The sequence below is a fragment of the Anabrus simplex genome, chromosome 11 (assembly GCF_040414725.1).
Source record: "Anabrus simplex isolate iqAnaSimp1 chromosome 11, ASM4041472v1, whole genome shotgun sequence".
Classification (NCBI taxonomy): Eukaryota; Metazoa; Arthropoda; class Insecta; order Orthoptera; family Tettigoniidae; genus Anabrus; species Anabrus simplex.
The window spans coordinates 40,679,559-40,701,336 of record NC_090275.1 but is presented as its reverse complement, the minus strand read 5'-3'; the positions used below and the strand labels follow the sequence as shown (position 1 = coordinate 40,701,336).

General features: G+C 38.9%; 1 protein-coding gene across 1 annotated transcript in view; it reads left to right on the top strand.

The window, feature by feature from the left end:
• The window catches only part of LOC136883116 (probable cytochrome P450 301a1, mitochondrial), a 78,593-nt gene that overhangs the window by 6,092 nt on the left and 50,723 nt on the right, over nucleotides 1-21,778 (top strand). Inside the window, exons 4-5 of the mRNA XM_068229599.1 lie at nucleotides 13,034-13,271; nucleotides 16,197-16,307. Coding sequence (XP_068085700.1) covers nucleotides 13,034-13,271; nucleotides 16,197-16,307 — 349 coding nt within the window. The remainder of the gene's footprint in view (nucleotides 1-13,033; nucleotides 13,272-16,196; nucleotides 16,308-21,778) is intronic.

Here is a 21,778-nt window from a genome sequence, read left to right as displayed (position 1 = left end):
ATATCTCTCGGACATGACCATCGATCAATGGCTGCTAATTTCAAATTACCACAAGTCATAAGACATAGCCAGCACGGTTGCTAGGTAACACTATCTAACCATCAATCCATACCTCACATTACAGCCTGCATGGCTGCCAGGGTTACACTTCTGTTACTTATTTTGTGACGCTAACTTCTGTTTCAGATGTCCATCAGTCATAAGACATATTTATGGCAAAACTGGCAGGACTAGATAACTCGTCTTCCTCAAAGGCCTGCATGACCGGGCGAGTTGGCCGTGCGGTTAGGGGCACGCGGTTGTGAGCTTGCATCCGGGAGATAGTGGGTTCGAATCCCACTGTCAGCAGCCCTGAAGATATTTTCCCATGGTTTTCCATTTTCACACCAGGCTAATGCTGGGGCTGAACCTTAATTAAGGCCACGGTCGCTTCCTTCCAACTCCTAAGCCTTTCCTATCCCATCGTCGCCATAAGACCTATCTGTGTCGGTGCGACGTAAAGCCACTAGCAAAAAAACAAAATAAAAGAGGCCTGCATGCACTTCGTCACTCGCTGAAATGCATAATGGGCAGGATGAGTTCCTTCGTTGTTCGCGGAAGAGTAATACTCTTGATGAATTAACTCGTTTTCAGTCGAAATATATTCCCCGCTATGAATGTTCGTTTCTCAGTGGAAACTCCCTGGTTAAGTTAAATGAGCAAGATAATGGTTGCCATTCTCATGTTACACTTCAAAGATACTTCATAATAACATGTGTTAGACAATTAAGTTTTCAACAAGGGACAATATCCTCCATCTATGTATATAAAATAAGAGTTTTGTCTGTACATTGCTCAGAATTTAAAAAGGATGGTATTTCTGTATCGGCCATGTCCACAGTAACAAGGAAATGCACTTTTTAATTTTCTATAATTTCTCTCAGTCTGTCTGTATGTACACGCATCACGAGAAAGTGGCTGAAGAGAATGGAATGAAAATGGGTATGCAAAGTTGGGAATAAGTCGCTACAATCTAGGTCATAAATAATTGTATTCACGCTGAGTGAAATGGTAGTTTAGGGGAAGGCCTACAATTTAAATCTCTATATATCAAATAAGAGTTTTGTCTATACATTGCGCTCAGAATTTGAAAAGAATGGTATTTCTGTATTGGTCATGTCCATAGTAACAAGGAAATGCACTTTTTACTTTTCTGTAATTTCTGTCTGTCTGTCTGTCTGTCTGTCTGTCTGTCTGTCTGTCTGTCTGTCTGTCTGTCTGTCTGTCTGTCTGTCTGTCTGTCTGTCTGTCTGTCTGTACACGCATCACGAGAAAATGGCTGAAGAGAATTTAATAAAAATCAGTATGTGAAGTCAGGGGATGAGCCACTACAATCTAGGCTATAAATCATTTTACTCACGCCGAGTAAAATGGTAGTTTAGGGGAAGGCCTAAAATTGAATTCTCAAATATTTATATTATTAGTGATCCTATTGATAAATACTACATAACTAAAGTTATATAGAATTAAATTTCTGATCATTTATGTCATACATTCTTACCATACCAGCTTTGATAACACAGATATTCATGAATTTGTATTTTTGTTGCCAAGTCCATATCAACGCCGAGGCACGAGAAAATGGGTTAAGAGAATTTAATGAAAGTTGGTATATAGAGTCGGAGAAGGCGCCTAAAATTTAATATTTTAATACCTATGTTATTGGTTCTATCGAAAAGTACTACATTACAAAAGTTATAGAGACTACAATTTCCGACCATATATGTTTTATTCAATTTTACTCTAACGACTATTATAAGAGTGGTATTTCAAAGTCAGAAGAAAACTAATTGTGAAGGTCTACAATATTGAAAGCGCATAACATTGATCAACAATAACATAACATTGACCATTATTTGCGGTGATGTTCTTTGTCTCTTATGCTGCCACTTAACTCTGATAGGTGGGATTACTGCTGCGTACCGAGTATAACAGCCTGACTGAATATTGGTGGGAAATAGCTGGGGAGTTAGAAAACTTTATTCTTTAGCATGTCATTCGTCTGGTCCATACATTCTCTGATACCATACTGCTGGTACGTAACACACAGGTTCATCATAGTATTCCAGCTATTCGATCCCTACTCTGATGTGCTGTTTTGAGAGAGCAGTGTGCACTCTTAAGGCAGAGGCTCACTTAGTAGTAGTAGCAGCAGCAGCAGCAGCAGCAGCAGCAGCAGTAGTAGTAGTAGTAGTAGTAGTATGACCTGGTCTAGAATTACAATTAGACATATTTCAAATTATAGCACCACAATTCACTAAATAACTCAAAAGTCAACCCTGAAAAAAGCATTTTCTTAAAAAGAGTTTCTTCCTCTTCACTTTTATTAAATTCTACATTCATTTTATTAAAAATTACCAGTGAAGAGGGGGCTTCTCCTCTGGCTTGGAGGAAAAAATTGCCTCCGAGTCAGATAGATTTTTTCGCCGCCAGTGTAGTGAATTGAGATTTTCTGACTCATCGGGTACTCCTAGGAAACAGATTAGTAAAAGGGCATTGTTTTTGCCCTGGGACTCTACACTAATCGAGCCCCCCTCCGAAAAAAGACTAAGAGTGTTCACGGATCATGGCTGTCTGCAGCCTGGTCATTCCAGCTATGAAACTTTGGACTGTTAGATCGGCAGCATAGTATTGTTCGTTAAAACTGAGAAAATGTGTGGTTTTTCATTTCATCGAGTATTTCATGTGAAATCATAGCTTTTACTCGCGCCATTCCTACTGACGTCATTGTAATGACCTATGTTCATTTCAGTTGGGGAAACCACTACGACAGTCTTTCTGAGGATGTAAAAAGGCAGGTGGAGAGTTGAGTGTCTGCCGTTATAATGCAATTCCCCAACCTGATTGTGACGGATGGTAGGCAAGTGGGCCTACCATTACAATGAAAATTCCCTAACGCAGTCTTTGTATGAGAAAAGACCTTTGGTGATTTCTCCGTCGTGTTCCCGGGTAACGTTAAGAGCTATGCAATTTAATACAGTCTTGCTCACAAGTACTCTACTTAACCTACAATTCTGTATACAATGTAGAATTCCGTAGCGAAGCACGGGTACATCAGCTAATCTCAAATATTTGTTATTAGTGGTCTTATCTTAATAAAAATTGGTACCGGTAGGCAAAGTCGGAGAATAAGTCATTACAATCGAGGCTATAAATAATTGTATTCACGCTGAGAATAATGGTAGGGGAAGCCCTAAAATTTAATTATCAAATATTTGTTATTAGTGGTCCCATCTTAATGAAAATCGGTATGTAAAGTTGGGGAATAAGTCTCTATAATCTAGGTCATAAATAATTTATTCACACTGAGTGAAATGGTACCTAGTTTAGGGAAGGCCTAAAATTTAATTCTCAAGTATTTATGTTATTAGTGATCACATCAATAAATACTACATAAAACTCAAGTTGTATAGTATTAAATTTCCGATCTTTTATGTCTTATACATTGTTATCGTACCGGCTATGATCACAGAGATATTCATGATTTTTGTTACTAAGTTCAAATAAGTGACAAGTCAGGAGAAAATGGGTATACAGAATTTAATGAAAATCGGTATGTAAATTCGGAAAATAAGAAACTACAGTCTACGCTATAAATATTTTTATAAAATGCCCTAATATCACAGAGTCAAAAGAAAACTAAATTTGAAGGCCTACAAAATAGATGTATTTTGGGTATTAAGCCCGAAGGCTGGTTTGATCCTCTACAGCTACACCAACAGCTGTCATAGATAGCCTAAGTGTCACTGAAGAGGCATACTAGGGAAATTAGGAGTGAGGTAGTTTCCCATTGCTTTCCGCACTGAGCCAGACGTTGCTATTACATATCAATCTGCCAAGCCCACTGAAATGCATGCACCAACCAACCCTATGAGCAATATTTTCACCCACTCATAACAGGGACTGGCTGCATAAGGAACAGTATTACTAGAATCGCTCATACCTCGGTCACTTTCATATTGTCAAAGCCAAGGATGAGACTGAGACAGGTCAATGAAAGTAACAAATTTGATATAGCCCATACCAGAAGACATAGTGCACTGTAAACACTACATCCTGCCAGCAAAGGCATACAAAATAGAAAGCTCATAAAACTGATCAACAGTAACATTGCATTGACCATTGTTTGTTGTGATGTGTTTTGTATCTTCTGTTGCCACTCATCTCTGATAGATAGGATTACTGCTGCGTACTGAGTATTTTTTAAAATTTGCTTTTCGTCATACCGACACAGATGGGTCTTATGGCGATGATAGGAAAGGGCTAGGAGTGTGAAGGAAGTTTCTTTTTTTTTTCTAGTTGCTTTACATCGCACTGGCACAGACAGGTCTTATGATGACGATGGGACAGGAAAGGCCTAGGAATGGGAAGGAAGCAGCCGTGGCCTTCATTAGGGTACAGCCCCAGCATTTGCCTGGTGTGAAAATGGGAAACCACGGAATACCATCTTCAGGGCTGCCGACAGTGGGGTTCGAATCCACTATCTCGCGGACGCAGGCTCACAGCTGCACGCCCCTAACCACGTGGCCAACTCACCCGGTCGTACCGAGTGTAACAGCCTGTCTGAATATTAGTGGGAAGTAGCTGCGGAGTTGGATAACTTTCTTCTTTAGTATGCCATTCCTCTGGTTCATAAATTTTCTGATACTACTAGTATAAAACACACTGGTTCATCATAGCATTCGAGCTATTCAATCCCTACTCTGAGGCACTGATTGGAACGAGCAGTGTGCATATTTAACGGAATAATGGCAGAGGAGTGTTCACGGCTGTCTACGGCCTGGTCATTCCAGCTCTGAAACTTTGGACTATTAGATTGGCACTGTAGTACTGTTCGTTAAAAGTGAAAAAATGTGTGGTTTTTCACTTGATTGGGTATTTTATATAACATTGCTTTTAACTGCGACATTCCTACCAAGATCATTGTAATGACCTATGTTGTCTTCACCACAAAGTTAGTTTTTCTGAGAAACCCGTAGCGAAGCACAGGTACATCAGCTAGTCATTAATATAACAACACGTGAGAAGTTTAATTTATTTTATTAACACCCCAGACAAAATTAGTCACCCCCTTTAGAACAAACATAATACTGGGTAACACTGGCTCTGGTCTGGATAATTGCATGGATTCGATGAGGAAGTGACTCCAAAAGGTGGTGCAGGTATCCTATATCGCATCAAGGTGAATCTACACCCTCCTCAGAAGATCCCATAATACCAGTAAAGTATGTGGATACCGATATCTGTGTTTGATCGGCTGCTCCAAATGTCCCACATATTTTCAGTAATATTCAAATGGAGATTCCTTGTGGGCCACACCAGATATGACAGGGTGCCTAAATGTTTCTCAGACCGTGCACTCATGCATTGAGCTCCGGGAACATGACAGTCATCTTGGGAGTGTCCACAGCATGGTCAGCATAGAAATCTTGGATAAATGTCCAGATACTCATGCTGGTTCATGTTCACAGTTACAACTTAAGTGTTTGATGCTGATAATGATGCTTGTTTTTTAAAGTGACATATCATCTAGATCATCAGCTCCTGACTCAAATCTGGTATGAAAAACACCCCTGTGCCATCATAGACCCCAGTACCCATTTGAACCATACCCTCCACATATTGCATATGAAATGCCTCATTAAACCGTCGGTGCACTCTACTCCTTGCATCATTCACTGGATCAACAATGGAGTTTCCAACTCATTATCCCAAGTTTGCTGGTTTGAGCTCAGCCAAGGTGATCGTTTTTTGAAGGGCAATAAAAATTCTTTGCACTACCGGTATGTCATTGTTGTTGGCAAGTTAAAGATCTCTTGGGGCGCTCTCAGAGTCATCCGACAAAATTAGCTATAGCATCCATCTAGTAGAATTCTGCTGTCATTGATAGATGGCAGCATATTTAGAATGTTGAAATCATTGTTGCCAACTTATATTTTCAAGATCCGCTAAATACTACTTAAAATCCGCTAAACTTCCACCAAGAAATCCAATCTCAAATAATGAGCAATAAAAATGAGTAATAATAATAATAATAATAATAATAATAATAATAATAATAATAATAATAATAATAATAATAATAATAATAATGAAATGGCGTATGGCTTTTAGTGCTGGGAGTGTCCGACGACAAGTTCGGCTCGCCAAATTCAGGTCTTTTGATTAGACTCCCGTAGGCGACCTGCGCGTCGTGATGAGGATGAAATGATAATGAAGACGACTCATACACCCAGCCCCTGAGCCAGCGAAATTAACCAATTAAGGTTAAAATTCCTGACCCTGCTGGGAATCAAACCCGGGGCCCCTGCGACCAAAGGCCAACACGCTAACCATTTAGCCATGGAGCCGGACATAATAATAGTAAAAGTAAATATCTACACTCACCTGATCTCTGAGTTTCACTGGGACTGGTGAGAGGAATATTCTTAAAAAGTCAATTAGTCATCCTCATTCACGTCAAAGAGTTCAAAGGCGGGCTCGTCTGTTGCTGTGCTAGTGCTAGGACGTGGATCGCCCGTGCTGCCACCCTGCCTGTGTGGCAGCGAGCTAAAACTTGTAGGCGTTTTAGTACCGGGTGCAAACTAGGTGAATCATCTACCTCAAGGCCCACATACAGAACAGGCCAGTTCATTATCTGGTCTTCCGTCATAGCATAAATATAAATAGTTTCATTATCTGTCGTCATTCCTCAACTAAGAGATAAGTACCCTTTCCCCACGCATTACAAATTTATTATACCACGATCTCGTAACATCAAATCCAAATAACGTTTTCCTCATGTGACTGCTAGCTCCTGACAAGAAATACAGAATAGCTCGGAGACAGGCTGGAGTAGAAATTTTTAAAAAACACACAATGGATAGAACGCTAAATTCCGCTATAATAAATCTAGAATTCCGCCAAAAAATCTGCTGTCCGCTAAATTTTATATTTCTCCACCGGCAGTCTTCTAATTCCGCCAAATTTAGCGGAAAATCCGCCAAGTTGGCAACACTGGTTGAAATTGGTAGGTTGGCCTCCTAGATGTCACCACTTCAGAAGGTCTGCACCAAGGTAACTGAGGTCCTATGATTATTTATTTACTTCTTTATTTTTTTGGAAAGAAGACAAAATCGCTACTCATCAGACCACACTGCATATTTCCAAGTTACTTCAGTCCAGTATTGGTGTTCTGTGGGCCATTCAAGATGTGCAGTTTTATACACTGATGTGAGAAGTGGCCTCTTGCATGGTATTCAACTAAATATGTTCATTGCATGCAGTTCCCTTCTCAGTATTTGTTCAGAAATTGGTTGGTATGTACCAGCATTTGCAGAAATTTATTCGTATATATCAGCATTTGTGGACTGTAGCTATTCCTGTCGAGTTTGAAACTGGTTTTCATTGACATATATGACACTTATCTTTGGTTTTGCAAATCCTAGGACCGGGCGAGTTGGCCGTGCGTGTAGAGGTGCGCGGCTGTGAGCTTGCATCCGGGAGATAGTAGGTTCGAATCCCACTATCGGCAGCCCTGAAAATGGTTTTCCGTGGTTTCCCATTTTCACACCAGGCAAATGCTGGGGCTGTACCTTAATTAAGGCCACGGCCGCTTCCTTCCAACTCCTAGGCTTTTCCTATCCCATCGTCGCCATAAGACCTATCTGTGTCGGTGCGACGTAAAGCCCGTAGCAAAAAAAAAAGCAAATCCTAGGGAGTCTTTCATTTTCATGCCCTTCGTGGCTCTTGTCTTCCTTTGGCAGATACCTTCATTTCTTGCAGTATCGAACCCATTCCATTTTTTCTCTCTGATTATTGTTAATAGAGGACGGATGCCTACTTGTACTTTCTCTTAAAACAATAATCACCACCACCACATCTCCGGGATAGAATTTTTTTGCGACCAAAGTTCTGACACTGAGATTCATGTCTTGCGTGGTATATCATTCCTGGTAGACACTTTGGGGAATCTACGGTGATATTCCAGCGAATCAGCTAATGCCATTCATTGTGTGTCTATGGACATGCCTTTGTCAGTCTGTCATATTCTTTCATTGGCCTACCTTGACATGCTTGTGGTGAGAGGGTCATGTGGTACAGAGGTAATGGTGCAAAACCATATATATTGACATAAAGGGGTTGGTGGGGTAATTATTTTTATGTCTGAAAGCTTACTTAACTCAAGTCAATACCTTTCATGGTTTAATCTATTAGTATAAATGGGTCCATACTAATATTTTTCAATACTCGATACCAATATATGATTTTTTACCTCAATATTCAATACTCCAGTACTTCCATTTTTGAAATAAAATAGTAAAATACATGTTTCTAAATATATTATTGTTTAACAAATAGGCTTTTTTATGTTAACACTTCAATATCTGCATAATTGTACATTAAATTTAAATATATTGTGCTATGTAGTTCTAGTTATACATCTTTCCACAAACCAAGTGTTGACACTACTTCAAAACAATTTTAAAATGAAATGGATGGCGAAATAGTAACTAAATAGTACCGAATTATAAGTTTTGTTCAAAAATACAAACATTTTCACTGTCGGCATTGAGCCTACTTCTCTTTCTGTTGCACATGAGTCCTGCTGTGTCTCTCAGAAAATATTGCTGCTGGTGATATACATAAATATTTCATCACAGCTTTGTAAACTTTGTGGTAATCGTAAACACTAGACATGGGGAACAACAGATCTTCTTTCAGGTATGTGGTGATTTCATCTTCAGAAGTGTTAACCAACAATGAATTTGTTGTGTCATTTTTTTAGCACAATGCTGTTGTACAAGCACTATACAGATCATGAATAGTCCAGCTCCATGGCTAACTGGTTAGCGTGCTGGCCTTTGGTCACAGGGGTCCTGGGTTCGATTCCTGGCAGGATCCAGAATTTTAACCATAATTGGTTCATTCCTCTGGCACAGGGACTAGGTATATGTGCCGTCTTCATCATTATTTCAGCCTCATCACGATGTGTAGGTCGCCTACAAGAGTCAAATCAAAGACCTGCACCTGACCTCTCCGAAGGCGACACGCGCTGAATTAATTAATCTTCTTCTTCTTTTCATACCGCTTTTCCCACACCTGTGGGGTTGTGGGTGCGAACTGTGTCGCACAGGTGGATTTGGCCCTGTTTTAAGGCCGGATGTCCTTCTTTTTTAAAGTATGTATTTAAGTGCAACCTACCAAGCGGAGTGGCCATGCATGTTAATGTGCTACGGTTATGGAGCCAAGCTCTGCATTTGGAAGACACATGGGTTCGAATCCCACTGTCAGCTGTTCTGATAATGGTTTTCTGTGGTTTTCCATTTTTACATCCAGTCAAATGATGGGACTGTTCCTATTCATAGGCCGCAGCTGAATCCTTCCACATCCTTACCCTAATTCATTCACTATAATTCATTTCATCTTCGTTAGCTCCTCAACTGAGGCTGACATCAGGAAGGACACTTGTCTATAAAAACATGCCATATAAATTCATCTCACCTCATCCCCGACCTCGTATCAGGAAACAAGACCAACGGATAGGTATACATACACATTTAAGTGCAACCAGTCGACCACCTCACCACAGTCTCTTGCTTGATGGTACCTGGCATGCTAAACCTCTTGTAACTTTTTTGACATTTTCAAAAACTGCTTTTTTCGAAAATTTTTGAGATTTGCATGCTACTACTTTGCCAGTGTGTTTTTGTGATGTAGTACTACCAACCTATAAAGTTCAAACAAAATCGGTGATGCGGACATCGTGACCTCCCCTTGTAAGCTAAAATTAAAATGTTTCTTGTCACATCGTATGTGCATTGCAAAGTAACAGCAAGTTCATCAGATGAATCGGATGAATGTGTTTGGGAAATAAAAATAAAAATATATTTGTATCATTGACAGTTATGATTGTCCCCACTATTGGGACAGTCACAAAAGATTCAAGGGTCAATTGTAACATGGAAATTTTTATTTCAGGATACAGTATATTAATGGGATCATGCCACATCATGCCATACATGTTTATCACAAAATAACACAACAAAAAATCATGGAAGCATTTCTTTTTCATGTTAATCAGTTGCAATAAGTGATTCACTGAAGAAGTCCATTGAGATCATGAAATGTTCTGAGATTTAAGAAAAAAAACACAAGGAGGAAAAATGTGTACGTATTACACAGAGAAGCAGTTTGGAACATATCACAGTTCATCTTAACTGGCAAATTTTCTCATCTTAACACTCCGGTGGTCACGCGAAGAAAATTCACGTCAGTGGTCGCATGGATCATAATTGTGATCCGTACTTTCTTTGTGGTATAATGCTATTCTGTGCTATTTATTCAATGAATATGATTATGCATTATGAAAAACTTTATTTTCTGTACAATATAATGTAAGTATGCATGCATTTATAAAAAAAAATTACCGGATATTGTGATTTGTCTCACTTACTCCCTCCATAATGTTTTTGAGGTACCTCACCGTCTGTACCCCCTGTGGGTGGGGGAGGTAGAATAACACCCACGGTATCCCCTGCCTGTCATAAGAGGCAACTAAAAGGGGCCCCAGGTGCTCTGAACTTTGGAGCATGGGTTGGCGACTACAGGGCACTTAGCTGAGTCCCGGCATTGCTTCCACTTACTTGTGCCAGGCTCCTCACTTTCATCTATCCTATCCGACCTCCCTTGGTCAACTCTTGTTCCGACTCCGACACTATTAGGTTTGCGAGGGATAGGGAGTCTTTCATTTTCACACCCTTGTCTTCCTTTGGCCGATATCATCATTTTTCGAAGTGTCGGATCCCTTCCATTTTCCTGTCTGATTAGTGTTATATAGAGGATGGTTGCCTAGTTGTACTTCCTCTTAAAACAATAATCACTACCACCACCTCACTGTCTGGTTCATTCAGCCATAGATTTATATTCTCATAGTCATCCATTTTGTACTTATATACCAATAATTAATATAAACTCATAAAACAGAGTAGATGTATGCATATGAACTGAGATTAGACATCATAATAAGAAAGCAAACAAAGTTAAAAGAAGTCACGCTAGTGGTCGCACGGATCACAGTTGTGATCTACAAGAATAAATTGCTTTATAACTTAACAACCATCAGTAAAGTTTAGCATACTACTACGTTGTCAGAGAGGGGATGGGGCGCGAGAAAGGTACACAGATGATCAAGGTCAATAGTCATACCGAAAAACAGGAGAGAAAGAAACTAAATGGCTGGATCACTATTGTGATCCACGCGACCACTGGAGTGTTAAAAAATTTTCTTTTGTAATATGTTCTGTTTAAGTTTGAAGCAGTCTCAAAATTGTGTTAATATTGATCTTAATTAATTTCATTTTATGATTTTTCTATATTGTTTTGAGTTTAACTGTCTGTACTGTATAATTTGTAAATTAATTTTTATCGGTAAATTAAGAAAATGAATGAATACATGCTCTTAAACTATACTGTAATTAATTCAGTAATCTAAACCATCTTCTTCTTTTTTATCTGTTTGGGCCAATGACCGTCGATGTTAGGCCCCTTAAAACAACAAGCATTTTTATCTGTTTACCCTCCAAGTTCGATTTTTCCCTCAGACTCAGCAAGGGATCCCACCTCTACCACCTCAAGGGCAGTGTTCTGGAGCTTCAGACTCTGGGTTGGGGGATACAACTGGAGAGAATGACCAGTACCTCGCCCAGGCGGCCTCACCTGCTATGCTGAACAGGGGCCTTGTGGGGGGGGGGGGGGGGAGGGGAAGTTTGGAAAGGACAGACACAGAGGAGGGAAGGAAGCGGCCGTGACCTTAAGTTAGGTACCATCCTGGCATTTGCCTGGAGGAGAAGTGGAAAACCACAGAAAACCACTTCCAGGATGGCTGAGGTGGGAACCGAACCCACCTCTACTCAGTTGACCTCCCGAGGCTGAATGGACCCTGTTCCAGCCCTCGTACCACTTTTCAAATTTTGTGGCAGAGGCGGGAGTTGAACCCGGGCCTCCGGGGGTGGCAGCTAATCACGTTAACCACTACACCACAGAGGCGGTCTAATCTAAACCATAAGAGAAGAAAATATGTCACAATCTTCTCTATAAAAAAGTGTTACAATTTTCTCTGCATCCACAAGGTTAAGAATAAATGTGTTTGGGAATAATAGAAATAAAATGTTTATTTGCATCATTGACAGTTATGATTGTCCCCACTGTTGGGACAGTCACAAAAAAATGAATGTTGAAGGTTGTACAGAATGAAATATTCAAATGAAGTGGAATTTTACTTCAGAGCAGCAAAATTACTTCCCTCTCTAGCACACACAAAAACTCAAGTAGGCCTACTTCCCTCCCACTTTATGATCCAGCATCTTTGAGAGCGCTGATGTTTTTGACATGCATTGTTCATTGCAGGATTTATATCGTACAGCAAATCTGAAATATTATAATTGGCCCGTGTTATGTTTCACTCTCTTACCTTCCTGCCATTGTTCCCACCTGTTTGTACCAACAATCATTCCTGCTACCTTAATGCCTGTTACCTCCAACTTAAGAATAATATATTCTGAATTTCACCCAACTTTCACTCCCATACAGCAAATTTTGTCTGAAGGCAGATCAATGTAAAGAAAATCTCATATGAGAGCTGACTTCTTTTGCAACTGTGAGCTCACTGCATTAGCTTGATTTGATTTTGCTTACTACACTACAATCCTGGGAGAATACACATCCTAAGTATTTTATATTCCAGCTTTGTATTCCTGACCTGATATTCAATCTTCTTATGTTTATGGTGAGCTATCATGCAGGACTGTGATTCACAGTATATAGATCAATATTCTTCTTTGTTCGTGTCCATTTCATATACTATGTCCATTGATGAAACTTGTGTCCCGGTATTGCATAAGAGGAATGTTACTGTACTAATAAAATGGTATTTGTCCACTCTGTAGTCATTGACAACTGGAAGAGAGATCAATAGAGCCAAATATGATACTAAAGAACTTTCTTTGCTTTACAGGTGCTAACATGACATGGAATCGTGCAGCCCGTCCTTTCAGTCACATGTTCGAAAAGTATGGTCCAGTAGTGCGACTCCAGGGTCCTTTTGGAGGAGACATAGTGTTTGTGAATCGTCCTGAGCACATCGAGACTGTGTATCGACAGGAAGGACGTTACCCTGTACGCTCGGCACTCGACTCCCTTGAATTGTATCGGCTGAGCTATCGCAAGCTTCGTAATTCAGGACCTTTCATGCTGTAAGTTCAAAAACTGCCCTTCCTGAATATTAAGGTTCATTCAAGAAGTTGATTTCTATTTCGGTATAACATTCTGAAGCTTAAAATCAGAATTTAGTAATTTTACTTTCTGTTATCAGTTTTTATTGTATAGTATAATGACAAGCATTTGTTGGTAGCAAGGAAGGCAAGAATTTTCCTTAGCAGCACTTCATCATTTCTGAATTTCCTCCAACCATTCACTAGGAAGTTCTTGCTGACCATGAACAACTTCAGGCTAACAATAATGAAGCCCACATACTGTTTGGCTACCAGCTGCCTCATTCAAAACTAAAATTCAGGAAAAGGGTCATGTGTACATCAAATGTCTTGAAAGAGACTTCAGGCAAAGCAAGAGTTCTCCTGTGGAAGCAGCTACTAACCATGTGGAAGTCAAAATCTCAAGACTAGATGGAGTTGTGTCAACAACTTCTAGTTGGCCACAACAAGGACTGGAGTGTGTGGAGGTCACTTAACTGTTTAACACCTCACCTCGCCTCGCCTGTGTTGAGGTTTTTCCAGAGGATACTCCAGCGAGTTCTGTTTTGGACCAGCACCTTCACTCTCCTCCATTCTCCACCCCTGGCTTCTGTAGCTGCCTTCACGTCTTCTTTCCATGTTCTTCGAGTTTTCCCCCGCGATCTTGCTCCTTGCGTTCTGGCATCCAAATCTTGTTTAGTCATTCTGGTGTCATCCATTCTTTGGATATGTTCCAACCATCATAACTGACTCTGTTCCATTTTCTCGAGCACAGGTGAGACGTCAAGACTAGTTCTGAGTGTCTGGTTCCCGATTCTATCCCTTCTTGTTTTCCCCTCTAATTTGCAGAGAAATCAAATTTCTGATGCCTGAATCCTACTCTGGTGTTTCCTGGTCAATGTCCAAGTTTCACAGCCATAGAGCAAGGTAGGGAGATTTATCACTTTGTATACAGAAGTTTCGTGGATTTAGTCACAGGTGGGCTGTTAAGGAAATTTCTCTTCAGTGCATTTAAGAGCCGCCCTGAGTCTTGGGATCAAGCTGCACTTTCACCATCTTGCTGCACTGTAGCTCCAAGATATTTAAAATATGTGGTCTACAACTTATATGGGCTGGTCCAAATCTGCTCTCAAATAATGGGATATCAAGACAGAAGACACCAACTACATTTGTGGGGAAGAACAGACTGTCAAAGAATGTGTCAGTGTCCTTTATGCAAATGTTCATGCTTGGAACAGGACTTATTGCTTACCAGTGATAATGCTGTAGGTTTGGTGCAGTTCTGGACAAAAATCATTTGTTGTGCAAATTTGGTTAGTGTGATTCACTTCTTTATTCCACTGTCAGCAGCTCTGAAGATGGTTTATCGTGGTTTCCCATTTTCACACCAGGCAAATGCTGAGGTTATACCTTAATTAAGGCCATGGCCACTTCCTTACACTCCTAGCCCTTTCCTATCCCATCATAGCCGTTAGACCTATCTGTGTTGCTGCGATGTAAAGCAAATGGTAAAACACGATTGACATGAGTGAATTAATTAATTCATTAATAAATTTTTAAACAGTACATAAGGAAATCTGTGATGCCTACAAACCTACAGTTCCATAATAGAACATTTATAGAAGTAGTGGGTCTTTGAGTTGGAGCTAGAAGCATAATAACAGCCAGACTTATATATTTTTGTAAGCTGCAAGATCAGATAAATTTACGAACATGGTGGCCTTGGTGGCAGTAAGGGATTCAATATTGCACTTCTAAGGTATTATTTGTATAATATTTATGAGTTACATGTGGAACAGCCGACTCCTCTCTGCTAGAAGACATTATTCTATCGCCATCTCGATTATAAAGACACAGACATTTCGAATGCTTTGTGTACTAGAAAGCCTGTAGTCCTACATAAGAAACAAATCTCATTATCTTTTAATGAAATGTACAGCATGAATGAAAGAATAGAGATTCATTGTAAATAATTATTTTGTTACAAATATCACTTCTATATTAAAGTCGGGCTTCTTGACAGAATGGTTGGTGTAGTGGCCTTTGGTTCAGAGGGCTCAGGGTTCGATTTTCTTCTGGGCTGGGGATATTAGCCACATCTGATTAATTCCCCTGGCTCGAGGGCTGGGTGTTTGCATTATTCTCAATGCATTCCTTTTCCTTTACGTATAATGGTCCACACCACACATCAATCATCACAGAAATACACAACAGTTAATACATCCCTTCACATAGAGTTGATGTCAGGAAGGGCATCCGACCATAAAAATGGGTTTAATCCACATACAGTGTGGATCTCAAGCAATTAGAAAAAATGAAATGGTGTATGGCTTTTAGTGCCGGAGTGTCTGAGGACATGTTCAGCTCTCCAGGTGCAGGTCTTTTGATTTGACACCTGTAGGTGATCTACGTGTCGTGATGAGGATGAAATAATGATGAAGACGACACATACACCCAGCCCCCGTGCCAACGAAATTAACCAATGATGGTTAAAATTCCCAACCCTGTCGGGAATCAAACCATGGCAGCCATGGAGCCAGACAGCAATTAGCAAAAAGGTCTGGATGAAGAAATCATTTCTATGTGGAAATTTGTTGCACCATTTACTTGTAATGAAAGGTTAACTGTTAACAAATCTGTAGTGATAAAATAGGAATTTTTATATTAATGAATCTTAATTAGAATTTGGTTAATAATATAGCTGGAACTAACAAAAATATGATGATGGGCTGGGAAGAAAGTGTCTTTTCAATGCAGTTTTTTGTCTTTACACCCATTGTCAGTAATTTGGCTTATATCAAGACATTTGTTTTGTTTTCCTATCCTTCCTTGCTTTCTATCTTTCATGTTTATTTGTATACTTGGCTTATCTTTACAGGACATAAGCATTACTAGGAATTACCTATATCAAATTTATTATTGTTACAGATCCGGCCCCAAATGGGAAGATTTACGAACGAAGCTGGAAACACCTTTACAGCGCTGTATAGTCCAGTACTGTGACCATCTGGATGTAATAGCTGATGAAATGGTTGTTCGGTATGTCTGTCTCTACCTGCCCGCTGGTTATAAAATGAGTTCTTAAAAAAAAAAAAAAAAAAATGTTTTGATCATTTGTGAAAGAAATCGTGGGTTGCAAAAAGAATGTGAGTTTGTTCGAAATACGAATAGTGTTAATAATTATAATGATCATTAGACATTGGATTTTAGGCAAAAACTTATTTTGTTTCTGAAGAGAGGGCTTAAAATGAAGTTGTATTTACATGTTTCATGGTTTTATAAGGTTAGAAATGGTGATCCTATAGTGCCTAAAAATGCCTAAATTGATGTTAGAACCTATGTTTGCTTATATTTCTATTATATTCCTGGTGAACTAAATGCAATGGGCTTTGCTGATGATGTTATGATCTGGAGAGAAATTGAGAAACAATACAGTTGAGACTGAATGAATGGAAGGTTAAGTTCCAGGATTTCAAAATCAAGATAAGTGAACTCAAAACAGTAATGATGGCAATAAACAGAGAGGGACGACCAGCGAACATCATGCTAGGAAACCTTCCACTAGAAAGTGTGGAAAGCTTTACATACCTCAGCAGTGTAATATCTCTAGATTCACTAGCCACAAAGGAGGTGGCAAATAGAGTGCAGAAGAGCTCTCACTTTTACCAGCAAGTACGAACACTCCTCTGGGATCCCAAAGTACCAACAAAATCAAAGCTGGTGATGTTCAATCAGTACTTCATACCAGTCTTAACCTATGGTATTGAAACCTCACCCTCACTAAGAAAGACTCATCAAGGTTGCAGCATCCGAGATGAAGTTCCTTAGATTCACAAATAAAAAAAAAATAAAAACCTGGACAAGTTGAGGAATGATGTGGTTAGGAAGGAAGCTGAGATTGTTACATCATTGTTAGATTGGATCAACATGTCCAGACTGAGGTGGTTTGGGCATGTAATGAGGATGGATCCAACAAGGACAGCATATGTTAACTTGGAGCAACATGTCAGGGAAACAGATGGTGGGAACACCAAGAACCCACTGGATGGACATCGTAAAGATGGACATTGCAGATCGGGGAAGGACACTGGAGGACATCACTAACAACAGAACGTATCTCAATAAGACAGAATGGAAGAGGCTCGCCAGCAGTACCCGGGAAACTGGAACTGTTAAATGATGATGATTTCTATAATTCCCATTTTTATCTCTAAATTGATTTAAAATTATTTTAATTATTCCAAGGAAATAAAATACTTGCTGACTTGCTTTCTGTATCTTGAACAGTCATCACCATCATCATCAATGTCCCACTCCAGTCACCCGGGTGTGGTTAACAAGCCTCCTCTACTCCTCTCTGTCCTTCCACTTTTCCTGTTCCATTACTTCCACCACATCCAATCCAGCTTCTTAAATGTCCTTCCAAATCTGATCTATCCACCTTCTTCTCCATCTTCCAACTGGTCTCTTTCCCTTAACTTCTCTACCTAGTTCCCTTCTTGCTATCCGTTCCTTTCCCATTCCGTTTACATGTCCGAACCATCTCAGTCTTGCTTTCTGTATGTTCTGTACTAACGGTTCTATATTTAGCTCTTCTCTGATTTTATAATTTTGGATTCTATTTCTTCTTGTCTTTTTAACCAATGTTCTTAAAAATTTCATTTCTACTGCTTGGATCTTACTATCTTTTCTCTTATTAGTTACCAGCGTTTCTAGTCAGTATGTTACAATTGGTGTGAAATACTGTTTATATAATGTTAATTTCGTTCAATTGGATACTTTGTCATCCCATAAAAGCTCTCTAACTTGATAATAAAATTTTGTACCTTTACTTAGTCTGTTATTAATTTCAGGGTTGATTTCATTACTTCCATTAATAATGCTACCCAGATATGTAAACTGTTCTATATTCTCTTACCGTTCTCCGTCTATGTTCACTTGGCTTCTCTTTTTCTCTTCTCCACAATGCAGAACTATAGTTTTCTTTTCACTAATTACCTTTCCAAACTCCTTCATATTTTCATTCCAAATGTCCAGTCTCCTTTTTACTTCCTTTTCTCCCTTTTCCCAAATCACCACATCATCCGCAAAAACCAAAGCATTCACTTTATAACTACTGATACTCTATTTTACAAGTTTTATGATTTAATCCATCAATATAATAAACAATAATGGTGAAAGTGCATCTCTTGCTATATAAGAGGCACAGTCTGATAACTGCATATGGAAGATAAATCTCCACAATGGAATTATTGCCCGCCTAGCAATTCCGAATGGAAAATTCTAAATTCCCATGGAGATATTTTTCACCAATAGAGCATGTCAAAAATATATCAGATATAAGACTTTTCAGGCGTTTGCTCTATTAACCAGCGTTTTGTCTTCGGTCTGACACTAGACTCATCAGAGTGGGATGTGTCAGACCCTACCCACTGACGCTGGGTATATGCAGGCGAACTTATCAGAAGCCTATATAAGAGGCACAGTCTGATAACTGCATACGGGAGATAAATCTCCACAATGGAATTATTGCCTGCCTAGAAATTCCGAATGGAAAATTCTAAATTCCCATGTAGGGAATTAGATATTTTTCACCAATAGAGCATGTCAAAAATGTCAAAAACATATCAGATATAAGGCTTTTCAGGCGTTTGCTCTATTAACCAGCGTTTCGTCTTAGGTCTGACACTAGACTCATCAGAGTAGGATGTATCAGACCCTACCCACCACTTCCCTCAAACTGTACCCACACAATATATGTAAAACCAACACCTCTTATCAAACACCTCTTTCCACCATCGACCTCAGCCCACGACTAAAGCTAAACACACATAAAGTTATGGACCACTACCGATAGCTCCATTCTGACTGAGGTTCTTATTCCGGTTATTTTTCCATTGCCACCTTACACATTTAGTGGAATTAAAGGCGATACCACCGCCATCTCTGATTACAATTGTGTTCAGTGTATGTGTGACCTCTCAGAACTTATGACGACTTGGCTTTTTCACTTGGACAAGAATTGGTTAATAATATTATGTCATTGCTTGTACATTTAAATTTCAATCTTGTTTATCATTTCATTCCATATTCTTTCTCTTCAAGAAAACAATGTTTACTGTTCTTATGTTTAGTTTGTAGTGCTTCGTACTTCAAAAACAGACTTTCATTTCTGCTGATGTGTTCTACAAAAGAAGACTTTTTTTTAAACTTTCATAAAATGTGCTATTAGCACACACTCATATAAAACATTTCACAACAATTTATTGTACATGTAATCGGCCAAAGAGTCCCTTTGTTGGACTGGTGGCCCGCTCCCCTCACGGGGAGAATGAAACAACTATTTGAATAAGAATAGAATTCACCTGCATACACCCAGCATCAGTGGGTAGGGTCTGACACATCCCACTCTGATGAGTCTAGTGTCAGACCTAAGACGAAACACTGGTTAATAGAGCAAACGCCTGAAAATCCTTATATCTGATATGTTTTTGATAACAGAACATTGTATGTCAACACAGCACCTTTAAAAAAGAAGAATTTTAACACCAAGTTTTACTGAATCATCCCATGTGGACAATTTTAATTTTAATGTCAACATATATTTTCAAGTGTTGTGCTCTGAACAATCCTGAACACTCTTCACCAATTTAATTGACGTATTCAGATACCCAAATCATTTTACTGTGTTGTTTTGTCCTTGTCCTTGTTGCTTTTTCTTAAAGACTTTTGCGGCCGATGATGTCTACAAGTTAGACGAAACATGTCCTGTCATATTTTAAAAAATGATATTTAAATAATTAGATAATAAAGAATCTTGGTATTATAAAGGTGGAACATTTGACTCAACCTTCAAAGTAAACTCATATAAGTGTATAGTGCAACACTAATCACTCGTAATTGACAGTGCTACGTCTTGTATTATCGTGCCAATTGAACTTTCCCGTGTGTCCATTCACTCTGACAAACACTGGAAATCTTGGCAAAGTGTCGAAACATCATATTGCTTTAAACACCGAATCCAATGTGGGACAGGCTGCAATGTTGGAGATACGTAGTAACATCGAGGGATGATACGTGGTGACATCGAGGGATGAAATGTGGTAACATCGAGGGATAAGACGTGGTAACATCGAGGGATGAAACGTGGTTTGCTGCTGTTGGTGCTGAGTTCGACCTCAGGCTGATCACCATGGGAGTTCCAGCCGCCGATCTGCGGAGCCGCATTTCAACTTGAATTCAGGTGATATAAGTGCATTTTACAATCTTTCTTGGGTGAATAATCTCATCATATTGCACTAAAACATTAACTAACCTATTACCAAAGCACTCTATCAATCACCATACTCTAGTGCTACGTTAGTCAAGTGGAAGTGCCTAATCCATAAAAATATTTTGGTCGTGTGAATTTCAACTCTACTACTTATAGAAACCATTGGAAGTAAATTAACAGAACTGTAGGTCTATTTATAACGACATAAAAAGGCTTTAGGATATTTGAATTGAGTGAATAATTTGAAATCATTCTATCACAACTTAATTGGACTTCCAGATTTTTCTGAAGCAAGTGTAATTTGAAATCATATTCAATCTATAATGACTTAGACAGACTTCAGGATTTCACAGAAGTAATTTGCAAGATTTAATTTGAACTCTGAAATCTTAGCCAGTTGACGAAGTAATTTAAATTTAAGGTTTATGAGCAATGTTTTTATCTTGAGTTTCATTTAATTTGAATTCATAAGTGAAAACGTAATTGGACTTTAGGGTTTATTTAACTGAAATTATTGAGAACAATAATTCATTCTGGACATTTTACATATATCAAGAAGATATATGCAACGAAGATTATATTTGTTGAATTATACCAGCATTTAAAAATTCTGCAACTTACAGTAATTTCAATTTGAACATGTTGATGGAAGATTTAATTTCAAGACAATCTTTGATATTTGGATGAGTAATAGGAGCAGGGTGATTTTCTTTAAATCATTAATAAATTTATCAGAAAAAATTTAATACCATCTATTATTCGCCCTGCGAAGCTTCCTTCTCTGTACCTGCTTCGGAAAGACCGTATACTACCTGAGATCCTTCCGATGCTCTTGTGCTCCATAAATTTTCCTGGTACAATACAGACAGATAGACAGACAGACAGACAGACAGACAGACAGACAGACAGACAGACAGACAGACAGACAGACAGACAGACAGACAGACAGACAGGAATTACAGAAAAGTAAAAAGTGCATTTCCTCATTAATGTGGACATGACCAATACAGAAATACCATTATTTTCAAATTCTGAGCAATGTACAGACAAAGCTCTTATTTTATATATATAGATGTAACATTATTTATGATGAAACTAGATATATTTCTGTTTTCTCTTTTGTTATTCTTAAACATGATTGCTGATATGTCCCATTTCACCATATTATCAGTTGGACCATGTTTATACCAAAATTGATTAGTAAATTAAATTTCTATTATTTATATAGATTTATCTC